The 17,531-nt window shown below is 42.4% G+C and overlaps 1 protein-coding gene across 1 annotated transcript in view; it reads right to left on the bottom strand.

Moving 5' to 3' along the window:
- LOC137383500 (GRB2-related adapter protein-like) overlaps positions 1-13,969 on the bottom strand; it is a 43,354-nt gene extending 29,385 nt beyond the window's left edge. Inside the window, exons 1-3 of the mRNA XM_068056507.1 lie at positions 13,621-13,969; positions 5,264-5,361; positions 3,282-3,404 (exon numbers count right to left, since the gene is read on the bottom strand). Of these exons, the coding sequence (XP_067912608.1) occupies positions 3,282-3,404; positions 5,264-5,361; positions 13,621-13,698 (299 nt within the window). The 5' untranslated portion in view covers positions 13,699-13,969. The remainder of the gene's footprint in view (positions 1-3,281; positions 3,405-5,263; positions 5,362-13,620) is intronic.
- Between the last annotated feature and the right edge of the window lie 3,562 nt (positions 13,970-17,531).

Raw genomic sequence — 17,531 nt, 5'->3', positions numbered from 1 at the left:
ACTACATTTCCTACATTACAACACTGACTACACTTCAAACAGACATCATTGGCTGTGAGAATTTTTTTTTTACCCAGCGAGTTGTGGAAATGTGAAGCTCACACCCACAGGAAGTGGTTGACTTGAATTGTATAGATACATTTAAGGGGAGGCTAGATAAGCATGTGAGGGAGAAAGGAATTGACGGTTATTCTGATAGAGTTAGTTAAGAAAGGATGGAAGAAAGCTCAAGTGAAGCATAAATGCTGACAAGGACTGGTTGGGCCGAATGGCCTGTTTCTGTGCTCTATACTATAATGTATAGCACTTTGGGGCATCCTGAGGTTGTGAAAGGTGCTATATAAATGGAAGTGTGTTCTTTCTTTCAGGCAGCGGGACTGCCCGGCACCTGCAATCAGCAGTACCACTTTAAAGATTTTGAAATAAACACTCAGCCCAACAGTTTACACCCACCGCACCAACAACACCTGCACTAGAGATCGGATGAGGATGGGTGTAACTTTGCATAATCTATCAGCAGATCTCTGGAGATTTAAAGCGACACCTTTAGAGTCAGCCAAAATGTTTGAATATTCAGCAAATTGTGACTCTTCAAGCTGAGATGGTTATGGAGATAAACAAGACTTTGAGCGACTTCCTTTACAGCTTACAACAGCATGTTACCTAACTCTTAGTGTGGCTGGTGTAGTCAATAGCTCCGCCATGTGGCTGGAGATAAAACTCACCATTAACCCTGCACAGCAGGGCATTCCCTCCTATCTTAACAATGGAAGATAGTGGAGATATTGCTTGCAGTTTAAAAGATCAATTGCTGTTTTATTTTTTAATTAGATAGGCTTGTTAAAAGGTATATCCCTTCTTTTTCTCTTCTTGTTCCTCGGGAACAAGGATGACTTTCTTCCACTCTAGGGTTGTGGGTCCTTTGGTGACTGAATCGTCCAATTCTAGATCCACACACTCTGCCACAGGTGAGGCAGGTGGTGTTTGATGAGGTGAGTGAATGGGATGCTCGAATTTCTGAATGCTCCTTCTGCTGTTTACACTTGGTCGCTGCCGGGGCATGTCGACGTTGTTGGAACTGGCTGGCACCTTCGGGGATGCTTCTTCTCCATTTTGGGTGGTCTCTGGCAAGAGATTCCCACAAATCAGTGGCGATGTCACATTTTTTCAGGGAGGCTTTAAGGACATCCTTGTAGAGTCTTCTCTGCCCTCCTGCTAGCCTCTTGCCATACCGGAGCTCGAGGTGGAAAGCATGTTTTGGGAGTCTTGTGTCAGGCATGCGGATGATGTGGCTCACCCACCGTAACTGACTAGCCATGACCAGTGTCTCGATACTGGGGATGTCGGCCTGAGAGAGGACACTGATATTGGAGTGCCTGTCCTGCCACTGAGTTTGCCGGATCTTGCAAAGGCATCACTGGTGATATCTCTCCAGGGCTTTGAGATGTCTGTAGTATAGTGTCCATGTTTCTGCCGCATACATGAGGGCAGGTAACACTGCAGACCATGAGCTTGGTGCTAGGTTTGAGGTCTTTGTCGTCAAACACTCTTCAACTAGCCACTTTGTGGCTCAGTGGGTAACACTTTCACCTTTGTGTGAGAATGTTGTGGAGTCAAATCCCACTTAAGTACAAGATCTAGGCTGATGCTCTGCAATGCTGCATGGTTAGAAGTGCTGTCTTTTGGGTGAGATGTTAAACTGAGACACTGTCTGTCCTCTCAGGTGGATATAGAAGATCCCACGGCACCATTTTGAAGAGCAGGGAAGTTCTCCCTGGTGTCCTGGTCATTATTTATCCCTCAGTCAATATCACTTACAATCTAATTATCTGGTCATTATTACATTGCTGTTTGTGGGATCTTGCTGAATACAAATTGGCTGCCATGTTTCCAACATTACAACAGTGATCACACTTCAAAAATAATTCATTGGCTGTAAACTGCTTTGGGACATCCTGAGATTATGAGAGGAGCTCTATAAATGCAAGTCCTTCTTTCTTTGATAGTGTGGGAAGAGAGACATTGGGCTGGATTTTACCAAGCCCTCAACGTCAGGCTCCGTGGCGGGGGATGGCGGGGGCCTGGAGATGGGTCCGGAAAAGGCCCACCACGGACCTCGATGCGGGAGGGCCCGGACCAATCCGCCGAGTGGCGGCGAGGCTCTGTTGTGGCCCTCCTGCCGCTGGGCAATGGGACCTCAATTACAATATTCAAGTGAATGAAATGAATACATTTACCTGCAATCTTGAGGGCCCACCGCAAACGTTGGCGCGGCAGCCGGCACTCCTGCACCTTCGATTCCCCGTCCAGGGAAAGGCGGCATGACACTGGTGGGGAGTGGGGAGGAGTTAATATTTTCTGTGGGCGAGGGGGGAGACAGGGTCAAATAAACGAAATGGGTGTAGCGGATTGTGGGAAGGGGTGAACTCCAGACTTTGTGCAGTCTAGGGGGGACGGTCACATTTAAAAGGTAAGTTTTTTGGGGGTTATTGTAATTGTTATGGGGGGTGGGAAAGGGGTGTTGGAAACGTATTTATTTAATTTTGGGGTATGTCTTTAAAAAATTAAATTAGGCGGCAGAGCTAGCCGTCCTTTAAAAATGGTGCCAATGCCTGTGCACAGACAGCTGACACCATTGCAGGGGACAGACAGTCCTCCCCCTCCATGAGATTGGTGGGGGTGGGCTGCCCTGGCATCGCGGCAGCTCTTTGGCATTGCGGGCCGCCATTTTCTGAGCTCGCCGCCAAGATCGGCAGTGGGTTCTTAAAATCCAGCCCAATAGTTTTATTAACACAGTCTGTTATTGCATATCGCCCTTCACGCTGCGGAAGGCTGAACTGAGGATGTGCTATGATACATTGTGTTTTAAATGCCGGCACAAGAACGATGGGCTGAATGGCCTCCTTCTGTGCTGTGTTATTTATGATTCTTTTATAATGCTCACTGTTAAAGTCAAAAATCCATCTCCTACTCTAACTCATTCTGAATCAAAACTCCATACCTCCCCTTAGCTTTCCCTTCCTCCGATAATTTACAGGCACTTACATTAAAAAGAAAATTCAAGCTTGTCGTCTGCAAATCATTACTTTGGGATTTTTCCTATTCCTTTCAAGCTTGCTATGCAGCATTATAGACCTCCATCCCATCTCCAACTTTCTCAACAAAACAAAAATGCAAAAACAAACACACATCAGTGGAGCTACAGAGAAGGTAAATCTGTTGGTTTGTAATTATTGTGAGCTTGGGTGATGATTTACATTATAAATTGTTGCATCACTTACTTTACCGATATGGAGAATTCCCCAGGTGAACTCTCACTCTCTCGTAATAGAAAAGCTCCGACATATCCTTGTTTCAGGAGTAATTCTTCAGCTGATGTCCTGGAGATTCTGCCTATATACCAGCTGTTCAATTAAAAAAAAGCAGGAATATTAAAATCAATATCAAAAAGCAATATTATACAATCCTGTATAATGTACATGTTCGTATATCAGGGTTAAAGAGTCAGTGGACAGCACACTCGCCTCTGAGTCAGAATGTTTATCAGTTCAAGTCATATTCCAGAGACCTTATCCCATAATCTTTGCTGACATTTCAGTGCAGTGCTGAGTGGGTGCTGCACTGTCAGAGGTGCTGTCTTTCAGGTGAGACATTAAACTGCAGCCCCATCTGTACTCTTGGGTGGACATAAATAATCTGCAATGTTGAACATGAACAGAAATGTCCTCCCTAGTGTCTTGGCTGAAATATGTCCCACAATTAACATCACTAAAACACCAAATCTGATCATTATCTCATTGCAGTTTGTGGAATCTTGCTCTGCATAAACTAGTTGCCACATTTCCTACTTTGCAATAATGAATACACTTCAAAAATACTTCACTGGTTGTAAAGTATGCAAGTTCTTCTTGTTTTTTTTTCATTTCACCTAATTAATATCATCAAATCCAAATGAGCAAAGTGCACTAATTATTTTGAATGTCATCTTCCATCATGTGTGAATCTCCATTACTTTATTGAACACAATTTTATTTAAGGGTAGCAAGGCTCGTTTGAGTGGAACACAAGTTTGCAAACACAGGAAGGGAAATGCTTTCTGAGATGTGATCCAGCTTCAAAGTGATGCTGATGGTTATTCAAAACCTGATGATGAAATGATGCTTATCCAGATGGGTGATTACTGTTCTAAGAAAAAGCCAAGTACCTTCTGTATTAACAGAAGTTCTCAGTCTCATAGTCACAGATTCAGGACTGTAATGTTTTCACAGTCTCTGTTTCTGTTGCAATACAATTTTTTAAAAAAATATATAGAACGCACAAATTTATCAGCAATAAAATTTTCACTTGACTCTCTAGTTTTGACTGGTCAAGTGGAGTTTTTTCACTCAGAAGATAATATAGAGTTGTGCAATAAGTTTTTGCGAAAGGCCATTAACGCAGACAGTATAAATGAGTTATGAAGATGTTTAGGTGGTTCGGGAGATAAATGGGGCTGAGGGTTTACAGTGAGGGAGATTATGGTAAGAGGAGTCGATCTCCAAGAAAAGGATGGATGAGTTGGGCTGAAATTTATCTGCACCTAAAAATTATTGGGGGAAGATTTCCACTCTGTGCTAATTGAATTGAAGTGTAATTGTGAAGTTAAAATGCCTTTACGATTTGGCTCAAATAGCAGAGGGGATGTTCTTTTCATTTGAAGTTTAAAATCACAAGGGCTATGGGTTCAAGCGCTACTTGATCATATAACGTATGTGCTCCAGTGCAATACTGAAACGAGTGCTACATTGTTGGAGGAACCGTCTTTCAGAAGAAGCGTTAAATCAAGGCCCTGTCAACCTGTTCAGAAGGCTGCACAGGATTGCAGGAAAGAAGAGCAGGGCGATGTTCTAGTGTCCTCCGCAATATCCATCCTTCAGACAACACGAAAGCAAGTAAGAAGGCAAGGTACTTCTTGCCACCAAAGTACCCTTTTAATTATTCATCAAACAGATTTTTCCCTTCCCATGCTGGGGTACCAATTCATGGCTGGTATTTTGTGCACACTCTCCTTCTCGGACAAATAATCCAACCATGGAAACTATCACAGCGTCAAACAATCCTATTGAATTATTCTTCCCCTAAAACAGTGAAACTTTTTAAGACCGCTACTGTGGCTCCAGCTAAGAACAAACCTTGCTTTACCACATGCATGTTGCAGCAGAACACAACATTATGGTACTGTGAGGCGAAATATGTAAGTGTTCAGTTACCAGAAGATACTCACTCATGTGGTTTGACTTTAATGTAATTCTTGGGAACAAAGCCTTCCAACCCACGCAATTCAGCTTTATACCAGTTAGGATCATCCTCCATGTTAAGCACCTGAAAGAAAGCAATTAATATGATTGTAGAAGTCTACTAAAGGATAGTCACTGCCTCAACCACTCTCTGTGCCAAAGCATTCTATGTTCCAACATTTGTTGCCTTTGTTCTCTTAGTGATGGTTTTAGACTGAAGACCTTTTGTTACTGACTCCACAACCTAAGAAAATAGTCCTTCTCTATTAATTCTATTAAAATCTCTACTAAGCTGTTCATTGCTTAGTCTCTCCTTCTATCATAGTTTCCCATCACTGGTGAATCTATGCTGAACCCTCTCTCTGGCCTTAATATCTTTTCTCCATGGGGCATCTGAAACCGTACATTGTTCTCTAACTGTGGCCTAATCAATGCTTTGTACACATTACTGACTACTCTTTACTCTTGTACTCTGCCCTTGTTAGAAAATTCACAATTTTTGTCGGCACTTTTTATGGCTTTGTTTATTTTTAAGAGAACTATGCATTTGAGCCCTAAGGTTTCTCTGTTCATCTACTCCTTCAGATTGTTAAATAAAAACAGGAAGTGCTGGAAATACTCAACAGATCCGGCAGCATCTGTGGAGAGAAACAAGGTTAACGTTTCAGGTCAAAGACTTTTCATCAGAACTGCTGCTGCCAGACCTGTTAAGTGTTTACCGCATTTTCTGCTTTTATTTCAGATTTCCAGCATCTGCAGCATTTTTGCTTTTGTTTTTATCCCTTCAGATTGTTTCCTTACTTTTTTTTCCCAAGATGTGGTGAAGTGTGAGGCAACACGTTAATGACCTCTGCCACCTGTTGAGACATTCCACTAACCTATTTATCTTCCAGAAGTGTTTTGCATTTCTTGTCCTAGTTTTGTCAAACCTTCTGTTTTCCTGTTGGAAAATATTTAGATTTGCTCATACTTGCCGTAGTGTTCAGTCACCGTGTGGCAGATTCCAGCAACTTCCACACAGCTGAAGGTAGACTGACAGGTCTATCCATTCCTTCTTAAGCAATGGAATTGCATTTTGTAATTTTCCAATCCAATAGCACAACACCCAAAACAAGAGGGCTTTGAAATATTACGTCTAATGCATCTACAATTTCCTCACCTATTTCTTTTAATCCCCCAAGTAAAAACCAGCAAGTCCTGGAGATTTGTCGAACTTAAGTCCCATTACTTTCTCCAGTACCATTTTCGAAAACCTATATTAAGTTCAAAAAATTCCTCCTGTTGACTTATGTTAGCTTCCCTTATACCGTTGATATTTTGTCCTCTACTGTGAAGACAAGTACAAGTATTCATTTAACAAATCTGTCATTTCGTCAATTTTAATTACTGTTTCATCTACATCTATCTCTAACAGTTTTGTCTAATGTCCATATTACCACCTAGGCATCCATTGTAGAAGCCGTCTGATTTTTATTGCATTGGGAACTAAACTCAGGCAGGTTCTATAATGGGTGGGCGATCCTTTCTGCCAGATTATTTCCCAGGCAGCCATGTTGAAAATTCCACCCCCGACCCCGCACTCGACCCCACTCCCTGAGCAATCTTGAGGTGAGAGAACTTCTAAGTGCCTGTTCCATTCAAAGCACAAATAATAATGTCCACAGCTCAATAAATTGGAGTGAAACACAATGGCACCACTGTGGCATACATTGCAGGAAACCAATCCATCACTTTGTTGCTGTCTTATTGTGTCCAATCCTAAGTAAATTCTCAGGTCACAGCTGCAATAATATAAATTCATTTTAAGCCCCCTGGTATTATGAGGTCTACGTGTGCTTAGTTTACATCAGAAAATTTCAGTGCTGGAAAGAAAACATCTCGCCTCAGTGCTTTTCATTTAAGCGAGTGTATGGCACCTGTCTTCCATTGTGTAACTCAAACATTTCCTCTCATTGCTTCCTCAATGGGTGGATCAAGTGAGGTGGTTGGTTGCTGGTGGTCGTTGCATAGTTCTCAAGATGCAGGTGGTCAGTACCTCCTTGTGCTGGGTCCTGAGAAAACCCTGTAGCTTTCTGGCGTTACATATGATACTATGGTTCTGCATGCTGTCTGGCAAATTACTTGAGTGGGATGGCTGGTTAGGATAAGTATAGTTTCTGAGACCCCTCACCATCTGTGCCAATTTCCAATTTATGCCATTCCCCTTGTGGTGCTCTCCCTCAGCATCTCATGTGATCCGTGTGAGGAGAAACAATGAGGTACCTGAAATAACTTTTCTTGGCTCTCTGGCTCTGATCCCCAACATGTTACATAGAATTACAAAGTATTTACAGCACTGAAACAGGCCATTCAGCCCAATTGATCTATGCCAATGTTTATACTTCACATGAGCCTCCTCCCAGCCTAATTCATCTCAACCTATTAGCATATCCTTCTATTCCCCTCTTCCTCCTCATTATCTAGTTGCCCTTAAACGCATCTATGTTATTTGTCTCAACTGCTCTCTGTGGTCATGTGTTCCACATTCTAATCACTCTCTGGGTAAAAAAGCTTCTCATTCTAAAACTAGACAAAATGAAACTTAAACTCATGCATTTGAGCCCAAGTTGTCTATGACACCATTCAAGACATTAATTAGAGTAACTGCACTTGGACTCAGGACCTCTAAGTGGGCGACTATGTTATAAATGGCCCTGGTGAGGCTTGTCTCTCCTTAATGCTCTGCAGTTCTATTATCAAATATCACTGCACAGATTAGGCTAGTGGAACTCCTCCATAATTGCCTGCAGAATTTGGAGGGTGATGATCGCACATTCAAACTACAGCATGAAACATTGATGTTCGCACGGGAGAGTTTATCAGTAGGCTTGGTAAGGGCTCAATCCTTGGGCTCATTATCTAAAGGAGGATTGAAGCTGCCTCCAATCCCCAATCTGACCCATTCCCTCCCCAAGACACCTCCCCATCCGCACCCCCGACCAGGAGGCCAGGGAAGGGTGGGATAGGGTGGAAGGAGGTAGGTGGAGGGTGGAAGAAGGTTTGGGGAGGGTGGAAGGGGGGATGGTAGAAGGAGGCGGGGGGAAGGTGGAAGGAATTCGAAGGGTGGAAGGATGTGAGTGCAAGGGTGGAAGAAGGAGGGGAGGGAAGAGGGAGGGGGAAGAGTGAAAGGGTGGAAGGAGGCTTATTTTTCATCCCTATTCACGTGGCCAGACAAAGATTTGCCAAACACATTCCCTTTAAGAAAGCAATTAAGAAACCAATTTAACGTATGTGACAGATGCACAAAAATTCCATGTTAGACTGTTGTAAGCTTTGCTTTTCCTTCCCAATTTAGCATGCTTTCAGTCTGATGGTGACAGTCATGGCTGGAACCACAGCAGACAGAAGAAGTAAGATTTCAAATAGACAGAACGTAGCCCTTTGTGGTAGTCAGGGGATGATTCTTGCTTAATGACGAAACTCCTTATTTGGCTTGGTGTCAAAATCTGTTTGATAATGTGTGAAGTGCCTTGGGAGACATTTTATTACATTAAAGGCACTACAAAAATGCAAGTTGCTGTTTAGGTTTTCTTAAAAAATAATTGTAACCACTTATTGTCTGGGTTTTTCTCCAGGTAAGGTGAGCATGTAACATGGTACTGAGCCCGCAGTAACTTTTCTCTCAAGAAAAATGAAAAATCTTTCTCTTGCCCCTATTCTAATAGGCACGTGTGCAGATCTTCACTATTTTACATCATATTTCAATTTAAATTGTTCATTTTCATACCTACTCAACCACTGTCACACTTGCTCCTTCAACTGACAGGCAGGAAGGCCTGTTTTTCCAAGGCCATTTCATTTCTTGCTGTGTAAAGTGATCCACCCGTTGATTGTGAGCTGGCTGGAATTTCTCACAGAAAGTGACACGGCTTCCAGAAGGCTTAATATGAACTCTGACCCTCTGGTTAGGAGTCCAAGGTGGGTAAGAATTGGAGAAAGCCAGCCTGGGCCCAGGGCCCAGGGACCAATCTGTGTGCCAGGACATGTAGACTTGAGGCCTGCAAGAGTCTAACCTCATACAGATTGTCATGTCCCTTGAAGTATGGTAAAAGGTAAGTAAGAGGTTTGGCAACAGTGTATCTGAAATCAAGCCTTTTAGCTTTTGCAACCATCTGAATTTTACACCTTCAGCAACCAAAGCAATCAACCACATTGGTTTGTAACGTGTAACAGCTGCAACATAAAGATTAAAGCTGCAACGCTGAATATTGTATGATGGGATTATGAGAACTATGGAGCTCATTTATTAAAAAGTGTTCCTTGGATAAAATCAAAAACAGGTCCTTCTGTATTTTTATCATTGTGTCTGAAATGCCATTTTTACAATACAAATTGTTAAATGGCATTACCTTCTTACAACCGTTGCTCAGAAGATAGCACTATTGCCTCTGAGTCAGCGTCCCAGTCCAGAGACTTGAGCACAAAATCCAGGCTGACACTCCAGTGAAGTACTGATGGAGTGCTGTACTGTCAGAGGTGCCATCTTTCAGATGAGATGTTAAACTGAGGCTCCATCTGACCTCTCATAAAAGACCCTGTGGCTCTATTCCAAAGAAAAGCAGGGGAGTTCTCCCTGGTTTCATGGCCAATATTTATTCCTTAATCAACATGACCAGAAACAAATTATCTAGTCGTTTACCTCATTTTTGTTTGTCGGACCTTGCTGTGCGCAAATTGGCTGCTGTATTTCCTGCATTACAGCAGTGACTATGCTTCAAAATTGCTTAATTTACTGTAAAATACTTTGGATCATCCTGAGGTCATGGAAGGCCCGATGTAAATGCAAGTTTTTTTTTAACAGTGCTAAAACAGATCTACAATCTTTCCTATGGGTATGCCTGGATCATCCTGTGTGAGCTACTAGGGAACAATTAAAGCTGATTGTGATATTTTAACTACCAGTAGCAATGCAATAATGGCCATTTGGACGAGAAATCAGAGGATGATCAATATCTGCTCTCTCTGTGCAGTACCCCAGCAAGGAATCTGTGCCTTTAGGAAAGGAGGTGAAGGAAGAAAGTTAGCAAGGGAGAGGGGGAAAAAAAGCACTGCTCTGTTCATTCATCAGGCTCCGAAAGATTGACAATTATGGAATGAGATTTCCAACAGAAATTAGGAGTGACTGCAAGTATTGACCTGCTGCAATGCATTACGTTAATCACTTCTGCTCCTGGACTTGTAATCCACTTCTGTGCAATTGTTTGCCTTTATTTCAGGCCTGATTTTAAAAAGTTCCAAACCCAAACACAAGCTAAATTGAACTGATGTCTATGTTAACTTCATCTACAAGTCTAAAAGCAAATCTACTACAATCTTAATCTCCAAGCTCAAAATAACTGCCTTCCAGATTTTCCAGTCCCCCACTCCACCAATCCTGAGCTCATCCAAAACTCTGCTGCCTGTATCCTAACTCACACCAAGTCCCATTCACCCATCACCCACTTGACCTACATGTGACTCCAGTCTGGCAACAGCTCAATTTTAAAACTCTCCCCCCTTCATTTCAAATTCCTCCATTGCCTCGCCCCTCCCTATCTCTGTAACCTTCTCCAGCCCTACAACCCTCCAAGATCTCTGCGGTCCTCTAATTCTGGCATCTTGCATATCTCCAGTTTTCAGCTGCCTAGATTCTAAGCTCTGCAATTCCCTCCCTGAACTTCTCCTCCTCTCTAGCTCTCTCCCTTAATTTAAAATGCTCTTTAAAACCTACCTCTTTCCCCTGTCCTCATATCTCCTATGTGGCTTGGTCTCAAATGTTGTGCAATAACATTCCTGTATAGTGACTTGGAACATTTTACTACATTAAAGGCGCTATATAAATGCAAGTTTTTATGGGTAATAATCCAGCAGGAATGTGCGGGGAGGCAAAGTCTTGGGTAAGAGGTCACCTCATCACACAATCCAGGAATGTACCTTCTGTTGTATTTTTCTCCTTAACTTGGTGAATGAAACTGCATGGTTTATTTGTGATTTGTAATGTAACTGCACCCCAACTTTTATGAGGCCCTCAACTGAGCACTTCAGACACCTTCCCAAACCCCAAGTTAAAATGGCAGTGGGTGGGGGAGCAGCATGAATGCGGAGGTAGGCACTGTTCCAGTTTTAACCACCACTCTCTGCTCAGCCCAGCCCATTGGGCACCAGTAAAGTAGGGGTGGAGGGCATTAAAATCAAGGTGATAATATCATTGGGTCCTGGAGGTTAAGCAAGCAATTTACTTATTTGGGGAGCGTCATCTCGTTTGATGCCACCATAGACAAGGAAGTGGACAATAGGCTCTCAAAAGCAAACAGTACATTCGGCAGACTCTATGACATGTATGTGGAGCAACCACAGCCTTAGAGCACAGACCAAACTCAAAGTGTACAAAGCTATAGTCCTCACCACCCTTCTGTATGACACCCAGTCATGGGTCCTATACCCCCGGCATCTAAAGCACTTCCATCAGTGCTGCCTCCACAGCATCCTCAAGAGCCGCTGGCAGGACTGCATCACAAACATTGAAGTCCTGGAAACAGCCAACATCACCAGCATTGAGGCCATCCTCCTGCAAAGCCAACTACGTTGAGCAGGTCATGTTGCCCGGATGGACGTCAGTCGCCTGCTCAACATCGTGTTGTATGGAGAGCTGATCACGGGTAAAAGGAACAGAGGAGCCCCATGCAAACATTTCAAGGAGTCCCTGAAGAGTCCCTCTCTGTGTGCCACATCGACCATCGCCAGTGGGAAGCGCAAGCCATAGATCGTGATGCCTGGAGATGCTACATCAGGAGAGCTACAGACACCTTTGAGACTGAGCGAAGAACTAGCATGAAAGAGAAAAGGGGAAGAAGGATAGATCTGATTGCGCCCCCCAGCAGCGACTACGCCTACACTTGTACCCGCTGTGGGAGAATCTCCCAGTCACGGATAGGCCTGACTAACCACTAGCGGGCCTGCAACTGATGACTACAACCTTCCCAAAATCTTTGTCCGCGAAGAAATGCCAAGAAGGAGAAGTAGGTTATGATTTGTAGTCTGAAAACCAGCTCCTGCTATTTTTTAAACGATACAATATTAAAAATAACCTTTGCAGCTTTTAACATAATGTTAAGGAGCAGTGAATGTGATGGAGCTGGCACTGCAACAAATGAGTGAATAGGTACATTCTGAACAGAACTAATATCATTGATATCTCACGTTTTCATGAGATTACTGGTGAATTCATTGATTCGATATGTATTGCTGTACAAGCTTCAGTGCAAATCTCCTGTTAGAATCTGAGATGAATTCATTTGTAAGGATGACATGCCACTTCTCACTTTAAATAAAAAACAAATGGCTGAACACTGAGATATGATGAGCTCAATCGGAAGTAATCAGTCCCAAACATTGAATGGTATTAATTTAGGTGGGCCAGTTTTATTTTTGGGAGAAACTAGGAAGCATAACTCTCGGTGCCTATTTCCGATTTAACAAAAAATGTTTTTATTAATATATATGGTCCAACTGACATTTACACTATTACAAGATGCAGAATTACAGATTTAATATCCCTTTCTACAGTAAAATCTTGTGAAGCAAGATAATCATTATCTTTACAGCTGCAATTTGAAAGGAAATCCATTGGGAGAGGAACCGAATGGGAATCATTAGGTTTATTCACAAAGTTAAACACTCAGCGGATATGAACTGTTTGATCGAGATAGCATGAACGTACTGGTTTTCTTTTGCGGGCCTTTGGAAAATACTAAATTCACAAAGTCGCCAGCACAATCAGAATATACAATCAGATAAAAGTGAAGGGTAATCCATGAATTCACAGATCAACTTGTTAGATACAAAAATCGTCCTGCGGTTTTGTGTGTTAGGGTGCTGGAATAGAAAAGGGAAGTTTTGTTAGAGCTGCAGAAAGCTGGTGGGGGACTCCAGGACAAGGGGATAGAACCTTAAAATTAGAAATAGTCCATGCAGCATTTCTTCACACAGAGGGTAGTGGAAATCTGGAACTCTCTGCCCCAAAAATCTAGTGGGGGGAGGAGGGGGTCAATTAAAAATTTCCAAACTAAGATTGATAGATTTTTGCTCGGCGAGCACATCAAAGTATCAGAATCAAAGTGGGGTGGGGACTAGATGGAGTTAAGATACAGATCATCCCTGATCTAATTGAGTGCCAGAACAGGCTCAGGAGGGCTGAATGGCCTTCTCCTTTTCCTATGTAAGGTATATCTCACTAAAAATAGTCAGAGGAGGAAATGAATGAATACAAGGGCTGATTTTAATTGCTTAAACCGTGTTGAGGATGGATCTGCTGTTTAAGACTCACCTTGAGAGTTTCTCCCTTGTTAAAACTCAGCTCGTCAGTGGCTGATGCTGCAAAATTGTACAGGGCAACTGCTTCCATGATGCCGGGCGATGGGAAGAGCACCTGTGTCCTCCTGCCCCTCCCGGGGACGTTAAGGGGTTAATCCAGGTAACGGTGAGAAACTGCAGACCGTTTTTGTTCTAATTTGTTTTTTCCTTCTTTGTTTCTCTCTTGCCTTCCGAGGCCAAGCCGTTTAAGTTTTAATGAGGCTGCGTGTTTTGTGTGGAGGAGAGAAGCAGTTCTGCCCCGGCTTCTCACAGTGTCTGAACATCACTCGAGTGTGAAAAGCATTTCCGTCTGCTGCGTCTCAAAGGGAAGGGGATTTTTTTTCTCTCTCCTATCTTCAAGCACAATACCCAAACAGGAAGTTCATGTCACATTATTGCTCAAATATTTACCAGTGGTGTAATTTTGTTTTTTTTCTCGTTTATCTCCTTACTTCTGATTGCAAGCAACCATGATGCACCATTTTTTTTAAATGCTCGAAGTGTAGATCTATTTGTACCTCTCCAATTCTGCCTCCCCCTCCACACGGTGCTATCACTTACGTACAATCCACAGACATAGGTGCCTTCTGTTACTTCGCTCTGATACCTAGTCTTCGTGTGTGAGCTCCGAGAGTGAGCGCTGGCAGTTTATTCAACATGGGCAATACCGCACTTCAATCCAATATTGCCTCTGGTCATCCAATGCATGCATGCATGCACACGTGAATATATATATAAAATATATAGATGTGTGTACATGTGTATATATGCATGTATTTGTACATGTGCGTGAGTAATTGTACGTGTATGTGTGTGCCTGTCTTTCAGATGAGACACTAAATAAGGCCCCATCTGCCCTCTCAGGTGGACGTAAATGATCCCACGGCACTATTTTGAAGAACAGCAGGGCAGTTCTCTCTGGTGTCATGGCCAATATTTAACTCTCAATCAGCATCATAAAAACAGATTATCTGGTCGTTATAAAATTGTGGTTTATGGGAGCTTGCTGTGCACAAATTGGCTGCCGCGTTTCCTACAGTGCAACAGTGACTACATTTCAATTGCTTTGAGATGCCCAGTGGTCATGAAAAGAGCTGTATAAATGCAAGTCTTTCTCTTTTTTTTGCATATATGTGTTTATATATAGATGCTGTGTGTATATCTAATGTGTCCATATATAAACTTTCCAGCAGGATTTATTGCATAGTGATCAGGAGCAAACTTCCATCTAATCTACTTATTGCATCTCTTGCTATCCCAGGAATACATCAACAACAACTTATATTTATAGAGCACTTTCAACGTAATGAAACGTCCCAAGACATTTCACAGGAATGTTATAAAGCAAAGTTAGACGCCGAGCTAAGTAAGGCCTAAAGCTTGGTCAAAGGTTTTAAGGAGTGTCTTAAAGAAAAAAGAGAGCTCAAGAGATGGAGAGGTGTTGGGCAAGCACTCCAGAGCTTAGGGTCTAGGCAGCTGAAGGCACAACCACCAATGATGGAGCAATTGAAATCAGGGATGCTCAAGAGGTCAGTTTTAACTTGAGTGCAAATATCTCAGAGGTTTGTGGGGCTGGAGGAGGTTCAGAGATCAGGACGGGCAAGGGCACGAAGGGATTTGAAAACAAGGATGAAAATTTTAAAATCAAGACGTTGCTTGACCAAGAGCCAATGTAGGTCAGCGAGCACAGGGGGGATAGGGGAACGGGACTTGAAGTGAGTTAAAACACGGGCAGCAGAGTTTTGGATGACCTCAAGTTTACCAAGGGTAGAATGTGGGAGACCACTCAGGACTTTGTTGGAATAGTTAAGTCTAGAGGTAACAAAGGTGTGAATGAGGGTTTCAGCAGCAGATGGGCTGAGACAGGAGCTAATCTGGTCAATATTACAAAGAGGCCACTTCCTACTACATGCACACAATACATTGTATTCCTGCCAATACTATGTTGGGATTGTATCATCGTACCTGCAGTACATTACTGAATGGTGACATGTCCCCTTGAAGTGGTGCTTTCAAACTCTGGGATCTACAAGTTAACTGCACAGATTATTGAGATGTTGCCGTGCAGTCAGTTCCATCCCTGAGCACTGCTTCCCTTTTTATGAATGATCAGGTAAACATCTGAGCGTTCATTTTTAAGAATTCTTCTCAGGTCCGCCCCTTGCACATTTCCCCTTAGCTTCCACCTCCGACGCCCCCAACCCCATTGCCCCCAGCAGTGATCTTGGTCACTTTGGATCCAAAGCCATGGATCCAACAGCTGACTGCTGCACAGGTCGTATCACACAACCCAGGTTTCAACTGTTGCTGCATCATTAGCAGATCAGCAAGATCCACTTCAGATTTCAGGGGCTGTAGCCAAAGCAAGGGGAAGCAAAAATGACTTTAAAAGTTGAAGACTAACTGTTCAATTTCTACTAGGCTGATAGCTAAATGCACTGCATATATTTAACAGGCCAAGCAAACCTGTAAATGCTAACTTCTGTCGTATTCTTAATTTGGCCCTTTTGCGCAACATGTTGCTTGCTGTTGAAAAGTAGTTTTTACATTCTTCCTGTGTTGCAATGAAATGCAAGTAGATTTAGCTGTCAAAAATGGTGATTACTTGCAAGAATGTTAATTATTTGCGATATAGAACTATTTAGTTTTCACTACAGAAGCAGTTTTTGAAGAGGGTTTGCTTTGACATTTCCCCTGTCATTAAGCCAACCCTGCCTCCAACCCCCACCTCAACTAGTAACTCCTCCCTGGTAAAGATGTTTCTACCAGGTCAAGTCAGCAATTCACAGGTCAGAGAGGTGGGAACTCTAAACAACCAGTGATAAATCTGCCACTAATTGCAGTAAAGAATGTGCTGAAGAGGTTCTTCAGGAATATGATTATAGCCAGCATTAGTAAATGGGAAGTTACTCCATATTCAAACTAAATTAGGTTTGGAAGTTGTGTTGTGTGGTTTACATTTTCAGTGCATACGATTCAAGCTTTCTGCACTGATTTACATTAACTCAAGGTGGTCAATCAGGCACAACTGATATTGGGAAATTTCCCTGTTTACCAACAACCAGACCAGAAAAAACATTATTTGCCCAGCTCCTTAGAAGCTCATTTGCAGAAATAATTGCATATGCAAATATAAACTTCTGTTACAAAATACATATTGCAAAAACAGCTGCCAATTTATTTTTGTGTCTGCAGTATTGGAAAGTCAGCTTGTAATGTTTTTACAATCTGGCATTAGTAGTCTGTTGAAACTATTTGTCTTACATTTTAATGTATACATCCATATTTATAAAATTATAGTATGTTAGCTGCTTTGTTGCATATATCCATTTCAGAAACGATATATGTAGCTATTATTCTGTTATTCCATTTTTTTTGAAGGGGAATGAAAGCAGATTTCAAAACCTTGAAGGGAAATAACTCGTACATGCTTATATGCAAATCTTCCTGCATCACATGGTTATGTGGTATGCAAATGTCAGTTCGATTCAGACAATTTCATCTTTCAAGACCCACAGTTTGAAATCAGATACTAGCCTCTTATTAAAAAAAAGTCTAACTTTTTTCAATCACTTTACATCCTTCCGGACTCAACATTGAGCTCAACGATTTCAGATCATGAACATTACTCCAATTTTTTCAGACAGCAGGTGGCAGTAATGATGCTGCTGTTGCCATTTACACCTCCGGACCCATCTTTTGTTTCTTCACTTGGCCCATTACCATCTCCTTTTGCCTTGCACAATTATGCCTTTTGTCATTTATTCTCTCCTGCCTTCCACCCTATCATACCCCTTCCCTTGTGTTCTTTCCTTCCCCTTTCCATGCCTCTGTACCTGTTTAAATCCTATTACATTTCTAACCTTCGCCAGTTCTGATAAAAAA

This window comes from Heterodontus francisci, chromosome 24 (assembly GCF_036365525.1).
Source record: "Heterodontus francisci isolate sHetFra1 chromosome 24, sHetFra1.hap1, whole genome shotgun sequence".
NCBI lineage: Eukaryota > Metazoa > Chordata > Chondrichthyes > Heterodontiformes > Heterodontidae > Heterodontus > Heterodontus francisci.
Note: the sequence above shows the minus strand (reverse complement) of the source record. Positions and strands in the feature narration are given on the sequence as shown.